Source organism: Perca flavescens, chromosome 3 (assembly GCF_004354835.1).
Source record: "Perca flavescens isolate YP-PL-M2 chromosome 3, PFLA_1.0, whole genome shotgun sequence".
Lineage (NCBI taxonomy): Eukaryota > Metazoa > Chordata > Actinopteri > Perciformes > Percidae > Perca > Perca flavescens.
Window position 1 is genome coordinate 19,620,359 of NC_041333.1, and position 22,917 is coordinate 19,643,275.

The 22,917-nt window shown below is 40.3% G+C and overlaps 3 protein-coding genes across 5 annotated transcripts; 2 read left to right on the top strand and 1 right to left on the bottom strand.

Moving 5' to 3' along the window:
• The first annotated feature begins 6,566 nt into the window (after positions 1–6,566).
• zgc:114130 (mRNA decay activator protein ZFP36L1) lies at positions 6,567–11,531 on the top strand. Of its 2 annotated transcripts, none has more exons than XM_028574594.1 (2): positions 6,567–6,985; positions 8,376–11,531. In XM_028574594.1, the coding sequence occupies exons 1-2, from the start codon at positions 6,932–6,934 to the stop codon at positions 9,630–9,632; spliced, it is 1,311 nt and encodes a 436-aa protein (XP_028430395.1). In that variant the 5' UTR covers positions 6,567–6,931; the 3' UTR covers positions 9,633–11,531. The 2 variants fall into 2 exon arrangements, with proteins under 2 accessions (XP_028430395.1, XP_028430396.1); XM_028574595.1 differs by lacking the exon at positions 6,567–6,985 and adding an exon at positions 7,295–7,530.
• A 5,086-nt stretch (positions 11,532–16,617) lies between these two features.
• On the bottom strand, positions 16,618–20,729 carry trappc6bl (trafficking protein particle complex subunit 6B, like). Of its 2 annotated transcripts, none has more exons than XM_028574354.1 (7): positions 20,449–20,729; positions 19,976–20,073; positions 19,679–19,746; positions 19,447–19,564; positions 19,089–19,172; positions 18,631–18,724; positions 16,618–18,368 (listed from the first exon to the last, which is right to left on the bottom strand). In XM_028574354.1, exons 2-7 carry the CDS (start codon positions 20,069–20,071, stop codon positions 18,337–18,339), a joined length of 492 nt encoding a protein of 163 aa, XP_028430155.1. In that variant the 5' UTR covers positions 20,072–20,073; positions 20,449–20,729; the 3' UTR covers positions 16,618–18,336. The 2 variants fall into 2 exon arrangements, with proteins under 2 accessions (XP_028430155.1, XP_028430154.1); XM_028574353.1 differs by having other exon boundaries at positions 20,406–20,727.
• On the top strand, positions 20,722–22,847 carry bloc1s3 (biogenesis of lysosomal organelles complex-1, subunit 3). Its single transcript, XM_028574352.1, has 5 exons — positions 20,722–20,831; positions 21,164–21,279; positions 21,414–21,600; positions 21,851–21,951; positions 22,158–22,847. The coding sequence occupies exons 2-5, from the start codon at positions 21,166–21,168 to the stop codon at positions 22,341–22,343; spliced, it is 588 nt and encodes a 195-aa protein (XP_028430153.1). The 5' UTR covers positions 20,722–20,831; positions 21,164–21,165; the 3' UTR covers positions 22,344–22,847.
• The last annotated feature ends 70 nt before the right edge of the window (positions 22,848–22,917 follow it).

Sequence of the window (22,917 nt, forward strand, 5' to 3'; positions counted from 1 at the left end):
CAAAATTATCTTTCGTTGGAAATCTCTGATCACATTCCCTTTATATATATTGTTCCTGTTTTCTGAATAAACTACGTATTTTTAAGGCTTTGCTGTTCCTTCTTGTCACACAAAAGGCAAACCGAACACATATAATCGAATCAAAGTGATGAACCATATCTGTGTTATAGCAACAAAGATTTGGTTTGTTTTGTTTTGTTTTAGGTTCATGAGGATCTCCAGGAACTGTTGCTTAACACACGCACACACACACACACACACACACACACACACACACACACACACACACACACACACACACACACACACACACACACACACACAGTTGGGTGGCTTGCTTCCCCGGACTAGGGTTGTGTAAGTTCCTACCAGTGTCTGTGTTTATTCACAGTTCTGGCTCCCTGCCTTGGACTCTTTCTCTATGTGTGTCTCAACAAATTGACCTGTTTCATGTATATAATAGTATGCAGTACATACATGAAAAAACACATACACATATACCCATGTATAGCCTGATGGTGTTTCTTATGTCTTTATACAGAAACTGAATTAGCCAAAGTAGTCGAATCCACTCAGTGAAGTCCACAAAACTAACTGTAAATGGTGCAACAGCTCCCCTCGCTGGTGAATCACACATACAGAGGAATTTTAAATTGTAGTATGGTGTTTTACATAAATGTATTTGTAATGACATTCATTCAAATGCACATAATCTCTTTACATATACATGAATTACCAATAACAATTCTAACATAAAATATAACACAGCAACTTTTCTGTGTAGCAATAAAATAATGTGGGCCTATGATCTTTGACAAGTTGGAAGTGTTACTTTAATACTTTTTAACAACCTGATGGTTAAATTACACATCTACTTAAATGTCTTTTATTAAAAACAGCTCAAATGAATTTAAAAGCACTTTGATAAAGCACTTTACAATATAATTCAAGAGTTGTGTGTACAGCAATGATGGAAAGAGTACTCTAATATTGTACTCAAGTAAAAGTACTTAATACCTAGCTATACCTGCACCCTGAAAATATGAGACAAAATGTTGACAATTAAACAAAATGATAAAATGGGTAGCTCAAATTAAGCATGAATCCTTTATCTATGCTGTCTATAAAGTCACCAGACCCGATTGACGAAAACAGTCATTTTACCTTGCAGAAAATGTTCTACCGCTGCCTCGATCAGTTAGTTAGTTTGTGTTATTGTGTGCCTTTATTTAGCTTTAAGCGAAATAAATATCTTGTGCAAGCTGCTAGTGAAGGCTAACATTACCTGCACTGCTTTTCATAGCAACCGCAATGTGACAATAATGTTCATATTGGCATACTTGATGACCGTTTTATAAAAACAATAGACACAGAGGCTGCAGAATAGGAGGTAGAAGAGTTAATGTTAGTTACTCTACTTAGTGCAGAATTAACATTACCTCAGATACTGCATCATTAGCGCACAGTAGTCATTTTATGATTATATAATACATCAAAAGCAATCCTGTGAGTCATTTGGGTCCAATCCTATATAATCTGTTTTTTACAATCAGATCTCACTGTGTAGTGTGAGGACAGTACAATCAATGGTTGTGATGCTGATTTGCAATCTTAATCCAGCAGAGGTCAGTAGAATAGAGCACATGATAACAAGCTCTCAGTCTGATCACACAGGATGTAAATATTATGTTCCAATTCATCCCAAAGATATTGAATGGGCATGAGGTCAGGACTCTGGAAATGTTCATCTGCACCAAACTTAAAAAACTACCTCTCTAAACACCATGCTTTGTGCTTGGGAACAATGTAATGTTGAAACAGAAAATGGCCTTTCCCAAACCCATTCCACCAAGTTGGATGCACACTATTGTGTAAAATATCACGGAAAGGCATTGGAACTTTATTTTTACAGCAACTGTCAACAAGGTAATACAGAGGTCACATAGTGTACCCCCAGTGTGTCTGTATGTATGTATGTATGTATGTACGTTTGCCACTTTAATCCAAAACAAATGAGTAAAAAGAACTGATCTGAACTCCCCTCCATAACTCTCTAACACTCAGTCATTGTCTCCTCCTGTCTTTGCTACACCTTCTGCAGACATGTGTCACTGTTATCTTGTTTTAAAGCATTATATGTCCTCATCTCTTGCTCTCCTTCTCTGGAGCTTTCTAATTGAATCCACAGGAGTGAATTCCAGTGGGCGAGTGAGGGAGGAGGTGATGTCAGAGTTCAAAGGTCAGGTTGTGACCCCTGCCCTGTGAGTAGAACCCTACTGTGCGTTTCTGGATGTGGGGGAATGGTTATCATGTCAATTCATTAGTGAGGTGCTGTGCCTTTAAGTTAATGGTTTGATATGATGTCATTTACTTCATTTGACAGACTTACGTAATAGTCTATGGTGTCCTTTCTGTGTTGGTAAGTATACTTTTACTGAAAATATCCTTAAAAAAACAATAAAGATGGATTTCAAGAATTTACTATATTTTTTCCTACCAATGACAGTCACTATAACTTTTTGGATTACCACAGAATAGATGCTAAGATTGGATGGAAAGGTGGTGCCATTGATTACATCACATACTTACAAACTGCTAAAAGATCACTGCCACCAGGGAAACTTTCTTCCTAAATCCCAAACTCTCTCTGTGAATCCCAAAGGCTCTCTGTAAGCACAAACACACACACACACACACAGAGTGTGAATGGGGCAGGGGGTACATTGTGAGTGAATGAAGGTAGTGAAGGGGGGGATGAAGAAAAGGGGAGGAAAAGAGGAGCAGATGTTCATCAGGTCCACAGACCCCTCTCCGCTCGCCTTAATATGTCAATGGCAATAGTAGCCTTTTATCTGAAGAAGCCTGTGTGGGGCTGTAGAGGATGACTTCACTTAATCATGAGAGTTTCAATAGGCTGTGTGAGTATGTGCCATTCTCTGTTACACACACAGAAGCACCCTGCACTGTCGTCTCGGGGCAACCCCACGGTGCAATGTCACCTCTGTAAATCTCTTCTAATATCAAGCAGATGCTGAATCAGCAAATACTTTCCTAATGACTTGGCTAATTATTTCACGAAGCAAAAGAATGCATCCCATGATCCATCTTTATGCATCTGGTCGATTAATCCCAAATCCGTAGATAAACCTTGCTGTAGAGTCAGTCTCACAAACCCATCTCTTTCCTCCGATTCCTAATCCCTTCCTCTTATTTCCCCTGTTTCTTCTAAATAGCCCCTAATTCTGCCCCTTCATCCCTCTCCTCACCCCCATCTCCTTCCTCCTAACAAGCCCTTCTATCCCACCCATTCACTGCCCTCTGTGTGTGCGTGTGTGTGCATGCGTGCGTGCGTGTGTGTGTGTGTGTGTGTGTGTGTGTACGGGGGTAGAGTCACAGAGGGCGGGCCATTAGTTTGTTAGTTGGTTCTGCAGCTCATTGAGCTCATTGTGCTCCAAAGGCCTTCTAGCCCAGCTGGACTCAACCAAAAGCAAGAACTCTTGTTCAAATATCTCTCCTCCTTTCTCCTTCCTTCCCCCCTCCCCCTTTCCTCCAGAAAACTCCCCCGTCTCTCTCTACTCCCAGTAATCCCCAGCTCACCCAAAAGGGATTTGTTTATGGAAGTAAACTCCACTCGTGGACCAAATAGCTTGTTTACAGATAACACTTGTTTACTTAACCAAATTAACAGAAGGGTCTGCTTACCTCAAGGCACTCATGTTGTTGACATCTTGCTAATGGCTTGTTGTTCACAGTGGTGGTCTTCATCTCAGAGTAAAAAAACAAACACACAGAGCCAACCTCTTAAGACAATGAACTGATTAGGGCAGTGTCTGATTAGCACCCAAAGGTCAGTCGCAGAATAATTAGGCCTAGTTCACACACTTTGAACACATTAAAATACAGGAGTGAACCCAACCAAAATGTACACTGGGTTCCTGGAAGCCACTGCAATGCTCAAATGTGTATTATTGTGTTCAGATGTCACTCAAGATGCATTTAGGATGAATTATGATGTCAGGGGAGAACTGCAGAGAACTACTTTTAATTGGATCTCGACACAATCTGATGTATCTGGACGATACTGCATCAAAACTTTACATTATTATACTGAGGGGCTGGTTTCAGATACAGACACAATAAATAAACTTGTGTTTATTTGTTTATCCTTTTACTAGCTGTGTCTCAATTGTTTTTGTGAGTAACCAAATCGGGTACTCTAGCTATATAATTCAATGTGAGTACACGAATGTTGAAATTACATAAAATGCCCATCCCTTGAAGCCGTGATAAATTAGCCTGAAGTTAATGCTTACCTGTTCAGGAGGAAATTGACCAACTTGGCGTCCTTTTGGGCTCTAAGCTGTCTCCATCTTTCATATACATCTCCAATATTTATCCGGGGCTTGTTACGTCTCAGGGCACGCAACTGTTAGAAACATGCCAGGTCAGGTCAGGTAGAATCTATCTCCGTTGATCCTGTTCGTTTGTTTGCTGCTTTCATGGCTGTACAAACGTTACAACTGTAGCACAGTGGGTTTACGTTTTTACAGGTATATATATTATATATTTTTTTTTTTTAACCTTTATTTATCCAGGTAAGTCAATTGAGAACAACTTCTCATTTGCAACCCGGCCTGGCTGTCAATCTGGGCAGTTGATAACAACACACAGGCCAAAACACAAACTGAAATTTCTTCAGGGAACGGAAATTTCAAAAGAAGAAAATACTAGCATTAGCATTGTTGTCAGAAAAGATAGTATTTCAACTTAGCATGTTTCCTTGATATCTGGTGATGCATTGTGGTCATTTTTGGATTTATTACAGTAAATATATTACACATTGGAACTTTAAGTGTTTCACATAAAATTGATTGATTGATTGAATGATTGACAAATTGATGGCCATTTCTTTAGGAAGATGATAGCAGAGAGCGAAAGGACAGAAAAGAAGGATGACGTGCAATGAAGATCCACTGCAAGATTCAAATGTTGAATCTTATGTCTAAAAGGCACAAGTCCAACGGACACCAAGATACCTCTCGTCCCTTTTAACCACAGATTTCAGTTTTATATACAAATCACAAAAGTCAAAACAAGGCTGACTCAGACAACCTTCAGGCTGTATAGAGTGGACCTATACTGTTACATCATTACAATATTTGGGGGGGATGAGGGTGGTGGGGTGGAAACCCAGTCTGTCAAACACACACACACAAGTATGTATACACACACACAAACACACACTTAATGGGGACCACTTGGCTGGACCGAAACAAAGCTTTTCGGCAGGCTTTGTTCTCAGCTGAACTCGTCTTTTTAAAGGGACTCAGAGTTTTAAGCTGTGGTTTCAAGAACTTTCATATTTTTTTTCTCTTAGTGTGTGTGTGTGTGTGAGTGTGTGGATGCTTTTATTCTAACCATACATGCTTTCACTCTCAGTTTAAGTTAATGCCCCAGTGAGAAACAAACCCCTATATCCGGCCACTGGAAGCACTGAACTGTACAGAACAAACTGAAAGCTGTTCTTTCCTGTAGTTGCAGCCAAATGTTTGCCAACTCGTCAGGCTACTGGGCATGTTGTTGTAATCCTTACAATCCCAGAGGTGTGACAACTTCACTTCTGGCAGACCTGTGTGTGTGTGTGTGTGTGTGTGTGTGTGTGTGTGTGTGTGTGTGTGTGTGTGTGTGAATAGGACTGTCAGATATCCTCATGGCTCCTCCATTGCAGAGCAGAGCCATAAGGGCTCTGCTCTGCAATGGAATTTTTCACACATCCACCTTTAGCCTACCTTTGAAATCAAAGACTTCACTCCTCCTTGTCTGTCTCATGGGGCTAGGCTGTCTCCGGTCTTTTCTACCCATGTGTTCAGTCTTTCTGTCTGCTGCATGTGTTGCTTTTTTTGTCCTTGCAGTTGCCGTTTCTTGCTGGTGTTTGACTGCTTTCTATTTCTTGTGGCTCCCTTTGTTTTATAACCTTTTTTTTTGTTTGTTTTAGCTACTCCCAGTGGCACATCCTCTGTCATCTGATACAGAGTTAATAAATAATTTGGGGAAAAAACATATTCTGCTGCCATCAGACGTTATCATAAAGTATCAGGATTATGGCTAAAAGTGCACATTGCAATAGGCCTAATTATTTTAATATCCAGGATGATATCAAGACAAGACAACACTTCTGGTGATATCAGTGACATGGCCTGCACTTATCAGCAAAGTGCTAGAGCATAGCAGAGGAACATTGTCTGAGATTGGGTGACTAAAATGCAGTTACTAACTTCATACAAACAGATTTTATGGTCAGTATTTTTCAGCAAGCTCAACAACAAAAAATTAATATATTCCTGTGTAGATGTGTGACAAAGAGCATAGCTATTTGTTGGCCTGTGTTAGCTAACACATTAATTCATTCATGCATTATTTTATTCGCTAATTGTGCAGCTGCTAAGAACACAGTATTTCAAACATTACGATGTAAAAGTCTGGATAATCTATTTAAAAAAAAAATTGCCTCCAAGTATTATAAAATGATATAACGTTACCTATTTGTTGCACTGCAATCGTGATGCTAACTTTATAGCTACACTCTAAAGAGAATGATAGCATAATATTAGTGTTCCAACAATGAACCATGGCTCTTCTTTATATTGAAGGAATTCAAAATAGGTTAGATAAAACTACTTTTCATCGAGCTTGGTACCCACATGCAGTTCAGGGACTGCTGGTTCTGGTGAAAACAACTTTGGACAGACTCACAGAGGCGTGGGAGTGGCTAACAGCAGTGTTAGGTTTTAAATCCACACGTGGTCTGGGTCTTGGGCTTGTTTTGCACTGCATACACACAACTGGAAACTTCTGACCAACTCATGCCAGCGAGTTGCCCACGTCTATCACTGCGGGGGCAGACAAGATCGGACGAAACTTTTGCAGCAAAATGCCATCTTTCCCCCTCAACCAGTTTGCTGACCTGGAAGAGATGATGTGCAAGGTAAACGAAAAGCGCAAAGAAAGTTGTGCGGAGCAAAAGTTGGCTATGGGGGTGGTTAACGTTAGCTAGCTAGCTAGCTACACTGCTAACTTTACGCCGTTTGCTCTTTTTATCTTTCCAAGTGTTGTTTAGCGGATGGCCTACTGTTATCGTCTAGTATTTTACCGTGCATTGGCTACCCGTGGCTTTATCGTGTTCTTGACTGTTTTATGTGATCTTAAAATTAAGTCTGTCACAAAGTGAGAGCGTTGTTGAAGTTGATAACATGGGCCCATTAAACCGTCTAACGTTATTAAGTTAACTAACGTTAGCTAACTAGGTTAAATTACCACTGGTGACAGACAGGTTAACGTACAACGTGTAAACTCAGTAGCTTATTAACCGTAGACTACGCCAACAAGTTAAATCAAAACACCACCGTAGACAACCTAACGTTAACAACTTAACTTTATAACTTGTGCTCGAAACAACCGAAAGTCGCCAGTTTAAGTTGTCAAGCTGCGTTCCTAGCATGGAGGGGTGTTTAATGCATTGGATGCTAGCTAGTAAGTATAAACAGGTTGTAAACAAACTAATACTATTTATTTTTCTAGAAATACGAGGGATTTACTGTAACGTTACTTAATGCGCTGCATTGCAATATACATTATCTCGTCCTTGCTTATTTTCATCACAATAGAAGATGCAAGTATGTGCAGGATGCCAGGTTAAACCTTTTTGGTCGTGTTAGTGTGGATTTAAAAATAAATGCATCAGACATTGCTGACTGAAGTACCTGCACCTAACGTTGTAGTGTCTGCATTGTATGACTAAAAAACCTGGAACTTAGGGGTTGACAAAAGTTCATAATGCAAAAGTAAATATTTGACATATGTTTTCATGTATATCTGTATGTGGGTACTTAGTACCCCTAATCCATGAATACAGTTCTCCCATATTTTAATGTATTCTACCAGATATAAAACACACTTTTACATGAACACAGAAATCCCAATGACAAGTGTACCAGGTAGAATGCTTTCTAGACTGGGTGTACAGTTGAAAGCTGGAAAATCAGTGAGCTTAATGCGTCTGTAGACAACATGTTGGATAATTAGGTAAATCTGGGAGGAAAAAACAGTATTATGCATTGGCCACATGTTACTTCCGTAGTGTTCAGTGTGGAACTTGAAAACAATTACGTCCTTGCAATGGTTCATCAACAGCACAAATGTTCATTAATTGTTCCGTAGTTTCTAAGGGAAATGTCAACAGATGTCAATGAATAGAAATGTAAAATCATTGATGGACAAAGAAACATGCCACAGGGATTTTTTTTTTCAACGAAATCCTCAGTATTAATTGTTAAATAAATAAATGCTGAAATTGTGTTGTCTGTTCTCTTTTACAGCAATTACTGAATCTCGATTTGAGGGAGCAAAACGGACCACTACCATCCCTCAGTCTGGCAATGACAACACCAGGGTGCATTGGTCAGCCACGGAGCAACATATCGTTTTCCCTCTCGTCTCTCTCGTGCCTTCCCACTGATCCTTCAGAGAGTGCATTTCTGACCTCCAGCCAGTGGGGGCAGAAGTTAGAAAGCCCTCTGCCCTCCCAGCTCGCTAATTCCACCCAGTGGGGAAAGTCAGGCTTCCTTGCCCAGCGCTCCGTCAGCATGGTAGAGACCAGCAGCACCACAGCAACAAGTGTTGGCTGGCCCGGGACTGACATTACGCAATCCCAAAGTGACATCAGCCACACTGCACTGAACACCAGCTCCTCCTCTTCCACCTCATCCGTTTCCTCTTCCTCATCCCGCTATAAGACTGAGCTGTGTCGATCCTTCAATGAGAGTGGCTTGTGCAAGTATGGCGGCAAGTGCCAGTTTGCTCACGGGCTGGATGAGCTTCGGGATCTCAACAGACATCCAAAATACAAAACTGAGCCGTGTCGTACGTTTCACACCATCGGCTTCTGCCCCTACGGCATGCGCTGCCACTTTGTCCACAACAATGAGGAAGAAAAGAAACACTCCTTCTCTCGCTCCTCCTCATCATCCTCTTCCTCTTCCTCAAGCATTCCCCAGCAGCCACCCTCCTCCTTCCGCTTGCACAGACCTCCTCTTGTCCGACAGAGCTTCAGCTTTGCTGGGTTTCCCTCTGCTCCCCAGCAAGCCCTTCAGCCTGCCCTTAATGCTCACCCTCCTCCTGCCACTGCTTCTTTCACACGCGCTCCATCGGCATCTCCTCCTTCCTGCGCTGACATTACTGACCTCCTTTCTCATGCCTTCCTGGAGATGGACACCGCCTTTGAGGCATCCCCTGCCAACCAGTTGCATCCTCCCATGGGCCAGGCCACTGCAGTAGATCCCCGGTCTCCATTCCTGCCTTCCCCAGACTCCGGCTGTTATCCATGTGGGCTGTCTCCGACTGCCTCCCCTTCCCTGAGGCAGAGTCCCAGTGCTACTGTGGTCTTTTCCGGGCCACTGGGTGCCCGATCCCTGTCCTACACCTCTCTGTCAGACCAGGACCAGGATGGAAGCAGCTCTGCTAGCTCGCTCAGTGGCTCTGAATCCTGCGGTGGCATTAATGAAGTCAACGGCAAACGCCTGGCGGTATTCAGTCAGCTCTCTGTTCCAGAGGATGCTACTGGGTTCTGCATTTAGGCTGCAGTGTGCGGCAGACACATACCTACATACATATTTGCATACATTCAGACACAAACCTGCAGACCCGGGATACTCTGAGACACAATATATGCAGTACACACATATCCACGATCAAGCACACACAGTGCTCACACACAAGAACCCTATAAATGCACACATACCCTCACACACAACCACTGGACTGACAGCTCAGATGTTCTTTGCACCTGTGGCATCAAAGGAAAGAAAGACTTGGTGACCGACTTAGAACGCACAGAGAGATTCACCGATTAGATTTATGTGGTTAAAATGTCACTGTTGTATGCGTAAGGGAAGCCACAGTGATGCTGTAACTAAAATGTGTGTTGCCGCCAAAACAGTACATATTAAGACAGAAGGTAAATAGTGCTAAAGCTGATTTGATGCTTTACCAAAATAGTATGTTGAGATGGAAAATTGCGACTAAGATATTGTAATCACAGTGTGATTGGCCTCAGTGTTGCCTGTTGAGTCCAACCACAGCCTTTATATATTTACCAACATCTTAAGAATGTGAGAAAGCCAAAGACGTCTTTGTAGCTCAAACGTTTTGATTATGCTGGTACAAACACACAATGTTTAGGAATTGTTGATTTTTCCATTAACTGTACACAGTATTGTGTTTATAAGCTGTTGAAACTGTTTTTTTCTCATAACTCTACAGTCTGAGGTTGTGTTTAGATCACTGGGCTCGAACCTGAATGTTACGTTTTTAAACAACTGAAGTGCCTGTTGCGTTATTTACCAGGTCATGTGTTGAAACCGTATTTGTGGGTTTGTTAGGAGAGATGGGTGGAGGGGTGTGAGTCTTTTTATTTAGTCAAGTAAGCTAGTGTTAGTGAGTTCAGGTCTCTTTGTTGTTAAGATGACTAAAAGTGTTCTTCTGTCCCTCGTGCATTATTGACAAACTGCCACCAGTAAAATGCCTAATGACCAAATTGAACCTGCCTTACAGGAGGAGGGAGGAGGACTTAACAGAAAAGCCAGTGGGCTTATCATACTTTTACTTTTAATCATACTTTCTCAAATCACATGTTCATGACATATCGTTAACTGTATGACTTGCTAACTGGAAAAGCAGGACGTGGGAATTGTCTAGGCTTTTGATATAAATGTGTCTGCACAAACGGCAGTGCAGAAAAAGATTAACCCTAAATGAGATGCCATCCCATTATTCTGCATCTTATTTTGTGTAAACTGGTATGATCTGAACTTTGCTTGAGTTGCAAGGCACTTGGTGTAAAAGGAAAGTTTAATTGAGTCGTGATAGTCCTGTTTTACCTCTGGCATTTATCTTAAACTTTGTGGTGCTAATGTGTATTTTAGATTATCTTGAACACTGACATTCCCAGGAGTGTTTTTGTCCCCTCCCTTGTCCACAGGCAGCACTGGTGTTACATTTTTGATAAATATTCTTGTTTTTGTGACTCACCCAACCATATTTCATCTCTCCGTCAGTATTAATTCTTCCTGTTATGGCTTTGTACTGTTATGAATGTGTAGCGTTCCTGGTCTCATGCATGTGAACTGTGCACCCAGATCTGTTGCCTTACTGAGCGAGATCCAGCATTTTGTAGAGTTAAGGTATGTATGCGTGTTAAAGAAATGTTACTTGGCTGTTTTGTGTGTTTTATGACGTAGTTGGTTAGAAGAACAGACACTGTGCTGTTACTAGTCTATTTAAAATTACCTTTTCATCAACATGTTTGAGGCCTGTTTAGTGTTAAAGGTGATAATCTTTAGTAAATTAATTTCTTTAATTTATTTTAACGTATTTATAGAGGACTTTGACTTGGTAATGCTTGTATCAAGTTTAATATATTTGGTTTCTTCTTTTTTGTACTGGAAATAAAGTTTTTTTTTTTGATTTTTTTTTTTTACCTGACTGTTTTGCTTAATTACCTTCTCAGGGTTACACACAATCCTCCACAGGTAAAATCTATAAGCTTTTTTTGCACATCTGCTCAGAAACCTTGCATTGAGGTGACGATGCTACAGTGCAGGAGTAACGAGACTTCAACTTTCTGCCTAGTTGTATGCATTATGCTGGCTGTAGTAACTTTGCAATATTGTTTACACATTTGTGATGCAAGGTGCAGGAAGGAAGCAAGTAGGAAACCAGTTAACTGTCATTTATGGTTTTCATTGTAGATCATAATCATTCTCCCTGGTGGCACTGTACTGTTGAGGTTAACTGTGTATATACACAATGTCAAAAGTAAAAGAATTCTCTTCACTCTGAAGTTGATATCTCATTAGACTGAGTGATAAGACTTTGTGTTGGACTTGTTTTTCTGGGCAGCAAGGACAATAATAAATTGTATTGAGGGTTTCTAGTTTTATTAGACATAACTATCCATAAATAGACATTTGATCATTTAGTTTACCAAACATTTTTTATTTAATCACCACACAATCTGACAGGTCATTAAAGAATGAAGCTACATGCTGTGGAAAAATACAGTGTAGTCCTTTAGTGTGACTTTGGATTACAGTTTATCATTCAATTCATTCAAAGGGCTAGCAAGGTTAATCAGAGACTAGAACAGCTGAGGTACACAACAGGTCCTCCATGTTTCCAGGTGAAATTGTGCAAGGGAGCAGGCAATGAATCACAAATCTAATCTGTGGTGCAGCCTCAGCTTAAAGAATGCTTTCAAACCAGTGTTGCTGATTAATTAATTTTGAGCATTTTTTTTCTGATTCCACTAAATAAAAGAATGCAAACTGTGTCTGCTGAAATTGCCTTAGCAGACGAAAGTGAGGTATTGCTGGTTACGAGATACAGCTTGGTCTCACATTCTAAAAAAGACACCATAGCAAAACTGGCTTCATATTTTAAGTTTGCAAAAACTGATTTAAACAAGCATGTCGTTTTAGCCTTAAACGGTCTGCTGCAGGATGGCAAGACGTGTGTGTGTGTGTGTGTGTAGGTAGTCATGCAATTGAGATTTCATGTGGAGATAAGAAGTCTTTTGTTTGGTGTTTAATTTGACCAATCCTGGGCTCCCAATCATGTCCCTTCTCCCTCACTGCCTCCACTGAGTCCATCCTTACTCCCGCACTTTGTTCCTCTCCTTTTCTTCAGTGATGTCCCCTCTCCTCTCCACTTTCTACACTCTTGAGTAGCAGCAGAGTAATTATTTAATCTTCTGTTGCTATGGTGAGCAACACAAGTTTGCAGAAACAGGATCTTCATTAGCAGGTAGCCCACACAACGTGGTCCTTTTTAAATCCAATGTCTTTAGAGCAAATCTGTCTTCAGATATCAGGGAAGTCATGTCATACATCTAACAATTTAAATGAAACCAAATTGTGGCCTAAATTACATTAAACAGTGTCAAACTCATTTTCATTTCATCACCATAGTATTTTTTTCTCCACCATTCACAATGTCCCCAAAAAAAAACATAACAGGGCTATAGATGCATGGTTGACCCTCCAGGAATCCCTCTTTCATGCACACAAGAGCTATTATCTTGTCACTGTTAACATGAGATGGGCCGGCTGTCTGGGAGTGATTAGTGGCTGTGAAGGGGTTAAAGGCATGTGTGTGCTTGTATGGTTTCTATGTGTGTGTGTGTGCTTGCTTGCTGTATTGTGTCTGATAGACATTCTCCCACACTCTTGCCCTGTGGGACATAGGAAAGGCAGGCAGATGGCTGTATTCAGGTCCACCACGGGTCAACACATGGCCCCAAGGGACAAGGTTTGTGTTTGTGTGTGTGAGACAGAGAAGGTCACTCTTACCATGCATGAGTGGAGGAAGTTGAAAGAGTAGGAAGGGAGGGAAAAAAAGTTAATAGTGGTAGCAGAAAAAAAAGCCATGAAAAAGAAGTTGTGAGATAAAGAAGTGATGGGACAATTTGAGAGGATGAAAGTGGGCGGCATCCTGTAAGATCATACAGTTTTTTTTTTTTTTTTTAAAAAGCACACTTGGTCAGTTTTGTTAGGATGCTGGAGGACAATGAGACCCGCCTTTTGAGGCAGTGCGAACCTATGCTTTAGTTCATTCTTCTTCAAGTATTGCATATCACAATTAAATTTGGAATAAAACAGGCGTCATAAATGATTAGGCATGCTATGCTACTGTTAACCTAGCCAACTGCTAGCTACTTCACTACTAAGAATAAATGTATAAATATGAAAAAAGTATGACTACAGCATACTTTATTGATAGAATCCTCCAGGTAGCATCAACATAACTGCATTTGGTGACTTCAGTTTGTTTCTGTCTCCAGACTGAAGTGAGCATTCAGGAAATGAAACCTAACCCAGATCAATAGTCTCTTTCAACTTCTCACACTACAAAAAAAAAATTCCATTCAGGTTATGTCAGTGTTACTGGATTTTAGCAACTCATCAATTTGAGAGAATGAATGCTGGTTTTACCTGCACACCCCCAACACCTCCTTTCTTTCTTTTAGCCCCTGAACCTCCCCCTCCTCCTCCTTTTACTCTCCTCCCTTCCTTCATTCACCGTTCCTTTGTGTGAGTGGATTGGTGATATTGTGATGCAGGGTAGAGCAGGAGGAAGGGGAGGGAAGCCGTGTAAAGCAGCACAAAACAGCTGTTGCTGAACTCTCACCATCTATGCCATCATCCCCCAATTTCGCAGAGCCATTCTCCAGATTCACCCACTTTATACTGTTTGTAAGACATTTAGGTACAGAAACTTCTCACTCGCTTCATCTTTCTCTTCTTGTACACTGCTTCCACTCTGCCCCCCACCTCTACCTTTCAATTCCCTCCAGCCTCCTGTAGAAGCTATTTATTCTCTCCATCTCATTTTCCTCTTGCTCTCTCAAACTCACCCTCTCCTCTTCTGCCTACTTTCTACAATTCTGCCCCCTCCCAAACTTTCTCTCTAATCCCCCCTTTCTGTTTCTTTCTCTTCTCTCCAGAGAGGATTTGGGCAAAGTGTTTAATGAATGGCAATAAATGGCCAAAAGAGTGGGCTATAGTCCGGTGCTGCACATTTATGCAGAATGATGCCTAACTCAGTTTTCCTGTTTTCTTCTTTCACAACAGTCCTACGGTTGAATATAAGTCCTAAAATCCACACATCTTGCTGTTACCTACAATGCACTATCCTCCGATCAGCAGGGGTAGAGTGGCAGTCTACTCAGCTCATTCAAGAACTCTTGTCTTGAGGGCCTCCATATTGAAGTAAGGACTTAGGTTAACCCAGTTTGAGTGCTAACCCAAAGTTAAGAATAATAAAGGGAATGCAGTTTTGCACTTCCATGAAGTTGGGGGACTTGAGATTGAATTTTAAAACGAATGATCAAAACTAATGCAGCAGAAGCTGAAGCCTCCTGACTTTTAATCCCTACGTGGGTCAAGCTCCACAAAACAGGATTCTACACTTCCGATTATGCAATCAACAGCAACTCTTATATTAGACCCTTCCTCCCTAAGTCCATGCCATCAGTTTGTATTGCTGTGTTAAAAGTCCCCAAACATAGCTGACCACGCTTCAGGTGGAATCATTTACCCCAATCAGAGGCTATATATACTGCCTTCCTCCCTTTGTTCCTTCTTTTCCACCACAATGTGTGCTTCCTAGAAAAAACACAGACAGAAAGAGGCAAGTGAAGAATCTAAATTGCAATCTGCCTACTGAATGCTCTGCTTTAACTGCCAATCTGCTGACTGTGTCTCATTCATGGTGACATCAATTGAGTCAACTATCCAGTGTTTCCCTACAGCAGGCTTTTTGTAAAAAAAATCTGTGGTCTGCAAGCCCAATCCAAAATAACCCTGATGACATCACCACGGTCCTTTTCTTAGACTATAAAATGCTCCCATGGGAGCCACCAATGCCATTTTTACAACTGTTTTCACAGGCCGATTGGAAATTGGTGGAGTGCCTCTTTAAGTTATTCTTTTTCCTCTTCTCCCACTATGGCAACCATTTGCCAGTTTTTTTTAAACAAAAATAGTTGAGTTTAAAATGACACAAAAATATATATCTGCCTGTGTATATTATCTGCAGTGTTTAAGAACGTCTAGATCTAGTGTTTACGATAATTGCCTAAACTTTATTGTTCATGTATGTGCATGAGAAGTTGTCCAGATCATTACATACACACACAATTCCGCTCTGATGTTGTCATTCATGATAATAGCCATTATGTCAAATATTCAATGAAATACCAAGGCCAGGGTTTTTCCTTGTATGGTGAAATACAACTTCTATGGTGTGTATAATATAGGCAGTAATTACTGTTGTCAGAAGTAAAAGCAAATATGGAAAGTAGTACCCACACAGCAGTTTTTTAGGCCCGAGCCTGAGCGAGAGACACATTGGGAGTGCATCAAATGGATAAAGTTACATGCAAAGACCTTTGTTGTGTAAAACTATTACACCGATAGCAGCAGAGTACTGGAACACAGTCAGGGATACTTCATTAGAGCAGAGACAAAAAAGTAAAAGCAGAGTGAGCACCATAATCCATCAACTACAGCAATAATGTCCATGTGGCACCATACCAACTAATGAAAATCCAGTGGGTTAAAATATATAAAGTGTAAAATATTGTACCAAATCTGATGATGGATTTGACAGAACCTGGGTAAACCTATTGTGAACACTAACTTAGAACTCAGATTAACCACGGTTTGCTTGAAAACTGCAGTTACAGTTTAACCCATTCAGGACACAACTTTGATTCTAAATATCTCAGAAGTGCAGTGCGCTCACATACAGTAGAACCTCTTAATACCAAGCTCATGATATGGATTAACAACATGAAAGAAATATTAATAACTTAAGCAGGGATGATGGGAAATGGAACTACTGCTGCTACTAATGCACACAGGGAATGTGTTATGCAGATGAGTAATACAAAATTAAGAGAAGGTAACATCTATTTACATAACAACAATATAACTAAACAGTTCTCTTCAATATGTATCTTGTTCTTTACAGTGTCATTTAGAAGTGAGCACAAGTCTTGAATTCATGCCACATTTTTCAATGTGAAAATAGATTTTTAATGAATAAAAAATACCATGCAAAATAGAATATGCAAAGGGTATTTACACACCTTGTGTTATCACCTATAAATTAAATCAATAACATATTTGACTAATTAATGGAAGGAATTGCAATAACTCTGACACACTATTTAGAAGTACTTCATTGTTAGAAATGATTATGTTGCACAAAACATTGTGTAAATAAATATACAAGGCACTGTACAGCTAAGTGTGTTTAACTACAGGTTGTCCCATCTTCCAGACAAACACAGAGTACATCAAAAAGATAAACTACAGATTTGAGCGAACAAGGCAGAACAGACAAGGAGGCAGTGGGAGGAACTTTGCAAAATGTCAAAGTAACAAACATGAAAATAATGACAGCTTTGTGTGTCCCTCTAGTGGCACGAAGAGGCCACAGCATCTACCGGTGAGGTGAATTTCTTTATCCCTGTACCAGTATTCATTGTGTTGTCCTTTACCAGGCCTGGTTTTTGTGGTGTTTGTGTCACAACATTATTATTCAATTTAGAGAAAATGAAAAAATGAAATAATTAGAACAACCAGAACAAACATACAGCCTCGCAGTTTTGAACTATTTTAGGACTCATATTTGAAGAGACTTTTATTAAAAGCCATTAACAAATGTAACCCAGAAATCCATGTGAAACAATTTCAAAACCATACAACACGTTCCAAACACCTTTGCAGCTTACTTTTTATGCTAGGAAAATCTCAATACTACATAGTACACATTAATGCTGTACAAAAGGACAAAAATGTACATTTTAGTACAAAGTGAGTGGTCAACCCTGAAATGTGATATTACTACATAAAAACAGAGTGATGCTCAGAAACTGTTATCACACTGATAATAAAACATAATTAGACTAACATTCCTGTACCAAGGACTTATTCTATATTTGCATTTTTGCGTTTTAATGAACTGAAATTTCAAAGATCACCAGCGTACATGAAACACCCAGCTCCTAAAGGCAATCTGCTACAAGGCAGAGCAAAGCACCAGGAACTAGTTACGTATTCTGTGTCTGCAGAGAAACAAGTGTTGAACAATGAATGCGATGTGCCAGGTGTAATTATTTTCCAAAGGCTTGCCAGCTATTATGTTGATGGCTGCTAAAAGAGATGGTATGGCAGTTGATATCTTATCCTAAATTATTTTTTAATTTTCAATTATTTCTTAGTCAGTCCTCTCAATTTGGGCACTCGACATTGCAACACATTACAAAGAATATTAAATTACCCTGTGATTGACTATACATTCACATTATTGTATTCACATCACTGACAGTCAATATTTTATTTTCAAAGCTTGGCCAAGTGGGGTCAGTCACTGTCAGGCTCCACTTGTTTCATGAAAACTAAAGTTGAGAACATCACACATTGTTTCAATCAAATGAGAAATAAACTCATGATGATGAAAATCATCAAAATGCAAAAGAAACTAAACAAGTCTTGTTCTGTGTCAAAGTTTGACAAGTAAAGTACGTGACCTCCTGTCACAGGTACCTGGTTGTCAGCAGAACCTGGCTAATCCTGTTTGACCCAGTTGTGGAAATCAGGGTGATGTTTGATTCCCTCTGTGGTTGGACTGGAACTACTATCCTCTCTTTAGGATTAAAGGAGCCCCACAGGGCCCTGTTCATCAGCTCCAGGGTAGCAGAGAGGATCAGGTTGGTCACAACTTCTGGATCACCACTTGGAACTTACCTGGCATAACAAAATGAAGGGGAGGTGACAAATGGGTTTGAACCTTAAGAGAGGTACTCAAAATTTGAAAACAAATTAGGTACATTAGTCAAGGATATATCAAGAATCTCCCGTACATGCCCTGACCTACCTGACCACACCACCATTCCGACACCTTGCATGAGTAACAACAGTTTGGCTACTATCCAATGAGCCTGTTCATGTCACCTCGCTCTTTCCCACAACAAAGAGAATCATGGATTGGTATTCTGATAGTACTTACAGGATGGCATAACAGAGACCTCGGCTGTCACCACGCTGTCAAGACCAAGGTTAGACAGAGCTCCTCTCACCACACCACACGAAAAAGCGAGGTACTGAGAGAAAACACACACAAATACACATTAGCTAAAATGAGATGGAGTCTGAGCGATAAAGCATTCAATTTGAAATATTTTTTGAGGCAATACTGTATCACTACAGCTGGGACGCCAAGTATCAATCTTTTACTTTATAAATTACACATGAGAATTTAACTTTTTGGTACTAGATTAACACAATCAATTGCTTTTCAGTCCACTAGATGGAAAATTGAAGTGAGATGAACAAACTGACTAATGTATCTCTAGAAGGAATATAAGAGAGAGAGAGAGAGAGAGAGAGAGAGAGAGAGAGAGAGAGAGAGAGAGAGAGAGAGAGAGAAGAGAGAGAGAGAGAGAAAGAGAGAGAGAGAATACTAACCTTAGGAGCCTGATCCAGGTACTGCTTTCCACTGGAGAGTTGAGTCAGTAGAGAAAACTTGTTGTCCTGCAGGACATAGGTACCCTATGGCAGAAAATAAATGCATGTAACAACCCTTGTAACAAACAATAACAGATTGTAACCAACACTGAATATGCTTCTGTATATATTAATGTCCTATCATTCAGAGGGGATTTAAGTAAGCTATGACCTTAACTGAGTTTTATTGAAGATTAGGACACTCTAAGCTCTTCTTTGCCATAATGATCTTTGATATCTATTACAAACTAAGTCACATTTTCACAAAAGAGACTGAAATTTCTGTTGGCGGAAAGACTACTCTCAAATTTTATTTTACCTGATGGTTTGTTCTGAGGTTGTCAACCTGCCTCCTGAACACCTTCGTCCAGAAGTCTTTACAGACAAACTTCATTACATCCAACTCATCCTTGAAGCTGGGAGAGTCCCTGGTCAACCTAGACAGAGCAAACATCAACACAGGCACGTAACATAAGTGAGGATACAAGTATAGCATTTACTGTTGCACTGTCTGCCTGTGTGTGTGTGTGTGTGTGTGTGTGTCCGTCTACCTTTCAATGAGTCCTTGTCCCACCCTGAAACCCATGCTTTCAAGGACAGAAACACAGACAGCTCTGTCCTGAGGGGAAGAAATTCAAGCTGTTTACTGGCTCATTCATTTGTGTGTTAGTATGGTACGTTACGTCATGTCATATGGCCATGTTAAAGCTACACTATTATAATGTAATAGCATAATTTGGTGTTTTTCAAGGTGATTACAAACCACAGTGTAACTCAAGGCTGATATTTTTCTAACGCTATATATTATGTGTCAGATGATGATTGAGTCATGCCTTTATGGAACACACCTTGTTGTCCAGCTCTCCTTTACTGGATTGCTGCTCCTTGTAGATATGTGACACGATCTCCATATGGAGAAAGTCAAACAGAGACTCGTCTGCCATCCCTGACAAACACACAGAAGTGATTATACAGCCCGATATAACGCTTATGTAAAACGGTTTGACTTAACCTACGGTAGTTGTGCTTCAAAAGACAAAATCAACAGTAAAGCTAGCTAGCTAGCTAAATGTGAAAACCCTTAACGGCGCTAGCGTTAGCTTCATAGCTATAGCGCCAGATAGCTAACGTTAGTGTTGTTTGCGGTCCAGCCTAGTTTTTCCTTTTGTCGGCATATGAGAGAGGATGAGGACAAAAGCCTAACCCATGCACATGTCTATTACATATCTTGCAGTTATCTAAATAAATTAAACATAGTAAACGGTTAATATACTGTACCTGTCAAATGTAGGCTACACGAAGTAAATACAACCCTGCTTACTGGTTTGAACTCGATATTCTGCCAGGGTACACCTCTAGATTCACATAGGCGGAGTTAGCGGGAGTTGTTGACCCATAAAGTGAAAAAGCACCCGGTGGTGACGGTTTATGGTCCACCCCAACAAGAACAAGAAATCATACATCTAGTAATATAACATATTGTTCTCATGTGGAGGGCATCAATAAACATGTGGAGGCTTAGCTAGCTAAGACTGTCTGAACTTTACGTTGAAATCGGCGTACGCCGATTTAATTACAAACAGACGAGCTGGCGTGTCTTCCAATCGCGGTATGAGACGTCAGGTGTCACGTGACATCATAGCTCAGAAAACAAGCCACTTCCTTACTGCTCATGTGATTTGTGTTTTTGTCATCACAGTGAAGGTTTGACAGTTTTGGAATTTTTGGACTGTATATTTGAGCGTTTAGCTTGTAGTTAATTTTACATTATAGATTCTCGTTGAGTTAACTTGTACTTAGCAAGGTGAAGCTGATGTCAGGAGTACTGGAACACTATTTAGCTACAGCAACAATCTAACGTTACTTTGTTTCAGTGTAGCTAACGAAGTTTTGTGTGTGTGTGTGTGTGTGTGTGTGTGTGTGTGTGTGTGTGTGTGTGTGTGTGTGTGTGTGTGTGTGTGTGTGTGTGTGTGTGTGTGTGTGTGTGTGTGTGTGTGTGTGTGTGTGTGTGTGTGTGTGTGTGTGTGTGTGTGTAGTCATGTCCAGCGGGTACCAAATAGTGGTGCAGGGCGAGGCCTCTGAGACAGACTCTGATGATGAAGTTTACATCACCTCCATGACCGCTCCCCAAACTGCTACCGTCGGAGCTAAGGTTGTCTAGCATGATGTGTGTGTTTGAGCGTGATATAGAGATAAAAGTGTGTTTTCAAACGCATCAACTAATCTCTGCACCCCTCCTGACATTAATCTACAATCTGCTTTGTCTGTGATATCTATCTTTGATAGGTTCCTGGGGAGGCGTCTGAAACAGACAGTGAGGGTGAGGAGGAGCAGGCTGGCCGAGCCTCCTCACTGAGCCAGGAGAGCGCTCAGATACTCAGGAGAGACCTGCCTCCTCTTATCGTAGTTCGAGACCATCCTGATATACAGTCGATAGTGGAAGGCAGTCCAAGTCCCACACACAGGCCACAAGGTGAGGAATGCCATATTACAACGTGACAATTGGAAAAATAAATATCCCAATCATAATACTTATTGTGTGACAGAATTAGTCTCAATTTAGAGGTCAGTTTACTGGCTTCTCTTATTCTTCATGCATTTCAATGTTCAGCATTTCTTGTCATATTTCAACATATTTTGTCATGTATGGCTTTGAATAAATAAGTGAACAATGAAATGGAGGTTTAGTTCTGAGTTAGTTTAGTATTTAATTCTGTTTCCAGGTGACACTCTTTTACAACAGAAGCTGCAGGAATCTAACAGCTGTCTATATTCTGACGTGGGACAGACACTACGGCAGGTTTATGGCAGTGCCAGTAGAGAGGTACGGAGATGTGTTTCACCCAGAACGCTTATTGTCAAACATATGAATTAGGAATACAAAGGTCTCCCAAAATGCCCTTTATACTGCATCATTACTACAGAGACCACTGCTATATTCTATGATAAGCATCATGTAACTGCTAATTGGTTGTGTTTGTAATGCCTTCATTAGAGTTTTTTTTTTTTTTCTGATTGCTTGCGTGAAAGGTGAACAGTGCAACAGCTCAGCTGAATACTTCGCAGAGCGCCATCATCAATGCCTCCCACAGCATAAGGTTAATCCTGGATGACCTGAAGGCTGTGTCCGAGAAGATTGACATCATCACCAGCTGTCAAATACTGCCTGATATTAACATCAATAATCCAAATAATTATACTGCTCCTGTACCATAAAGAAACAAATGAATATATATTTATTTAAAATATACATATCGTCATGGGTATATTTTCATTTAATATAAGAGTAGGATTCAAGATGGAAAAAATAGCATGTTAGTTTTACTTTTTTAGCATATGAAGAAATATGTATATCTAGCAATCACACACTTTATATGTATTTGTCTGGCAGGATTCTCTGTCCTTGTGTCTGGAGCTCCGGGATATTGCACGTTGACATAGAACATAGGAACATATTAACAATATCAATTTTCTTTCCAGCAGTTCTTTGTAAATATAAATATACCACAACATAATCCCTTGAACCATTGTACAAAGATTTTTATAAGGCATATCCTTTTCTGTCTTTGCTTTTTTTTCTTGCTCCCTGTGATAGGTCAAGGATGCAGACTTGTGCAAGTTTCTCATACTATGATTCAAATGCTTGGTTCTTTTTTTCCAGTGTGTTAACATTGTAAAATAAATGCAACTAAATAATAAAAAAATGCTTTTGTTGGTAAACCTGAATGCTGTTAAATGTGTTGACTGCTATCAGAAAACAAAAAGTGTCTCCAGAGCTGTAATTCTGCCC

Excerpts from the sequence above, each read along its gene's own strand:
- zgc:114130 (XM_028574594.1), top strand. The coding sequence starts at position 6,932 with ATGCCATCTTTCCCCCTCAACCAGTTTGCTGACCTGGAAGAGATGATG. Across the intron at positions 6,986-8,375 it reads TGGAAGAGATGATGTGCAAG|CAATTACTGAATCTCGATTT; the intron begins GTAAACGAAAAG and ends TCTCTTTTACAG.
- trappc6bl (XM_028574354.1), bottom strand. The coding sequence starts at position 20,071 with ATGGCAGACGAGTCTCTGTTTGACTTTCTCCATATGGAGATCGTGTCA. Across the intron at positions 18,725-19,088 it reads ACCTGGATCAGGCTCCTAAG|TACCTCGCTTTTTCGTGTGG; the intron begins GTTAGTATTCTC and ends GTTTTCTCTCAG. Across the intron at positions 18,369-18,630 it reads GGTCTCTGTTATGCCATCCT|GTAAGTTCCAAGTGGTGATC; the intron begins GTAAGTACTATC and ends TTGTTATGCCAG.
- bloc1s3 (XM_028574352.1), top strand. The coding sequence starts at position 21,166 with ATGTCCAGCGGGTACCAAATAGTGGTGCAGGGCGAGGCCTCTGAGACA. Across the intron at positions 21,280-21,413 it reads CTGCTACCGTCGGAGCTAAG|GTTCCTGGGGAGGCGTCTGA; the intron begins GTTGTCTAGCAT and ends TATCTTTGATAG. Across the intron at positions 21,601-21,850 it reads TCCCACACACAGGCCACAAG|GTGACACTCTTTTACAACAG; the intron begins GTGAGGAATGCC and ends TTCTGTTTCCAG.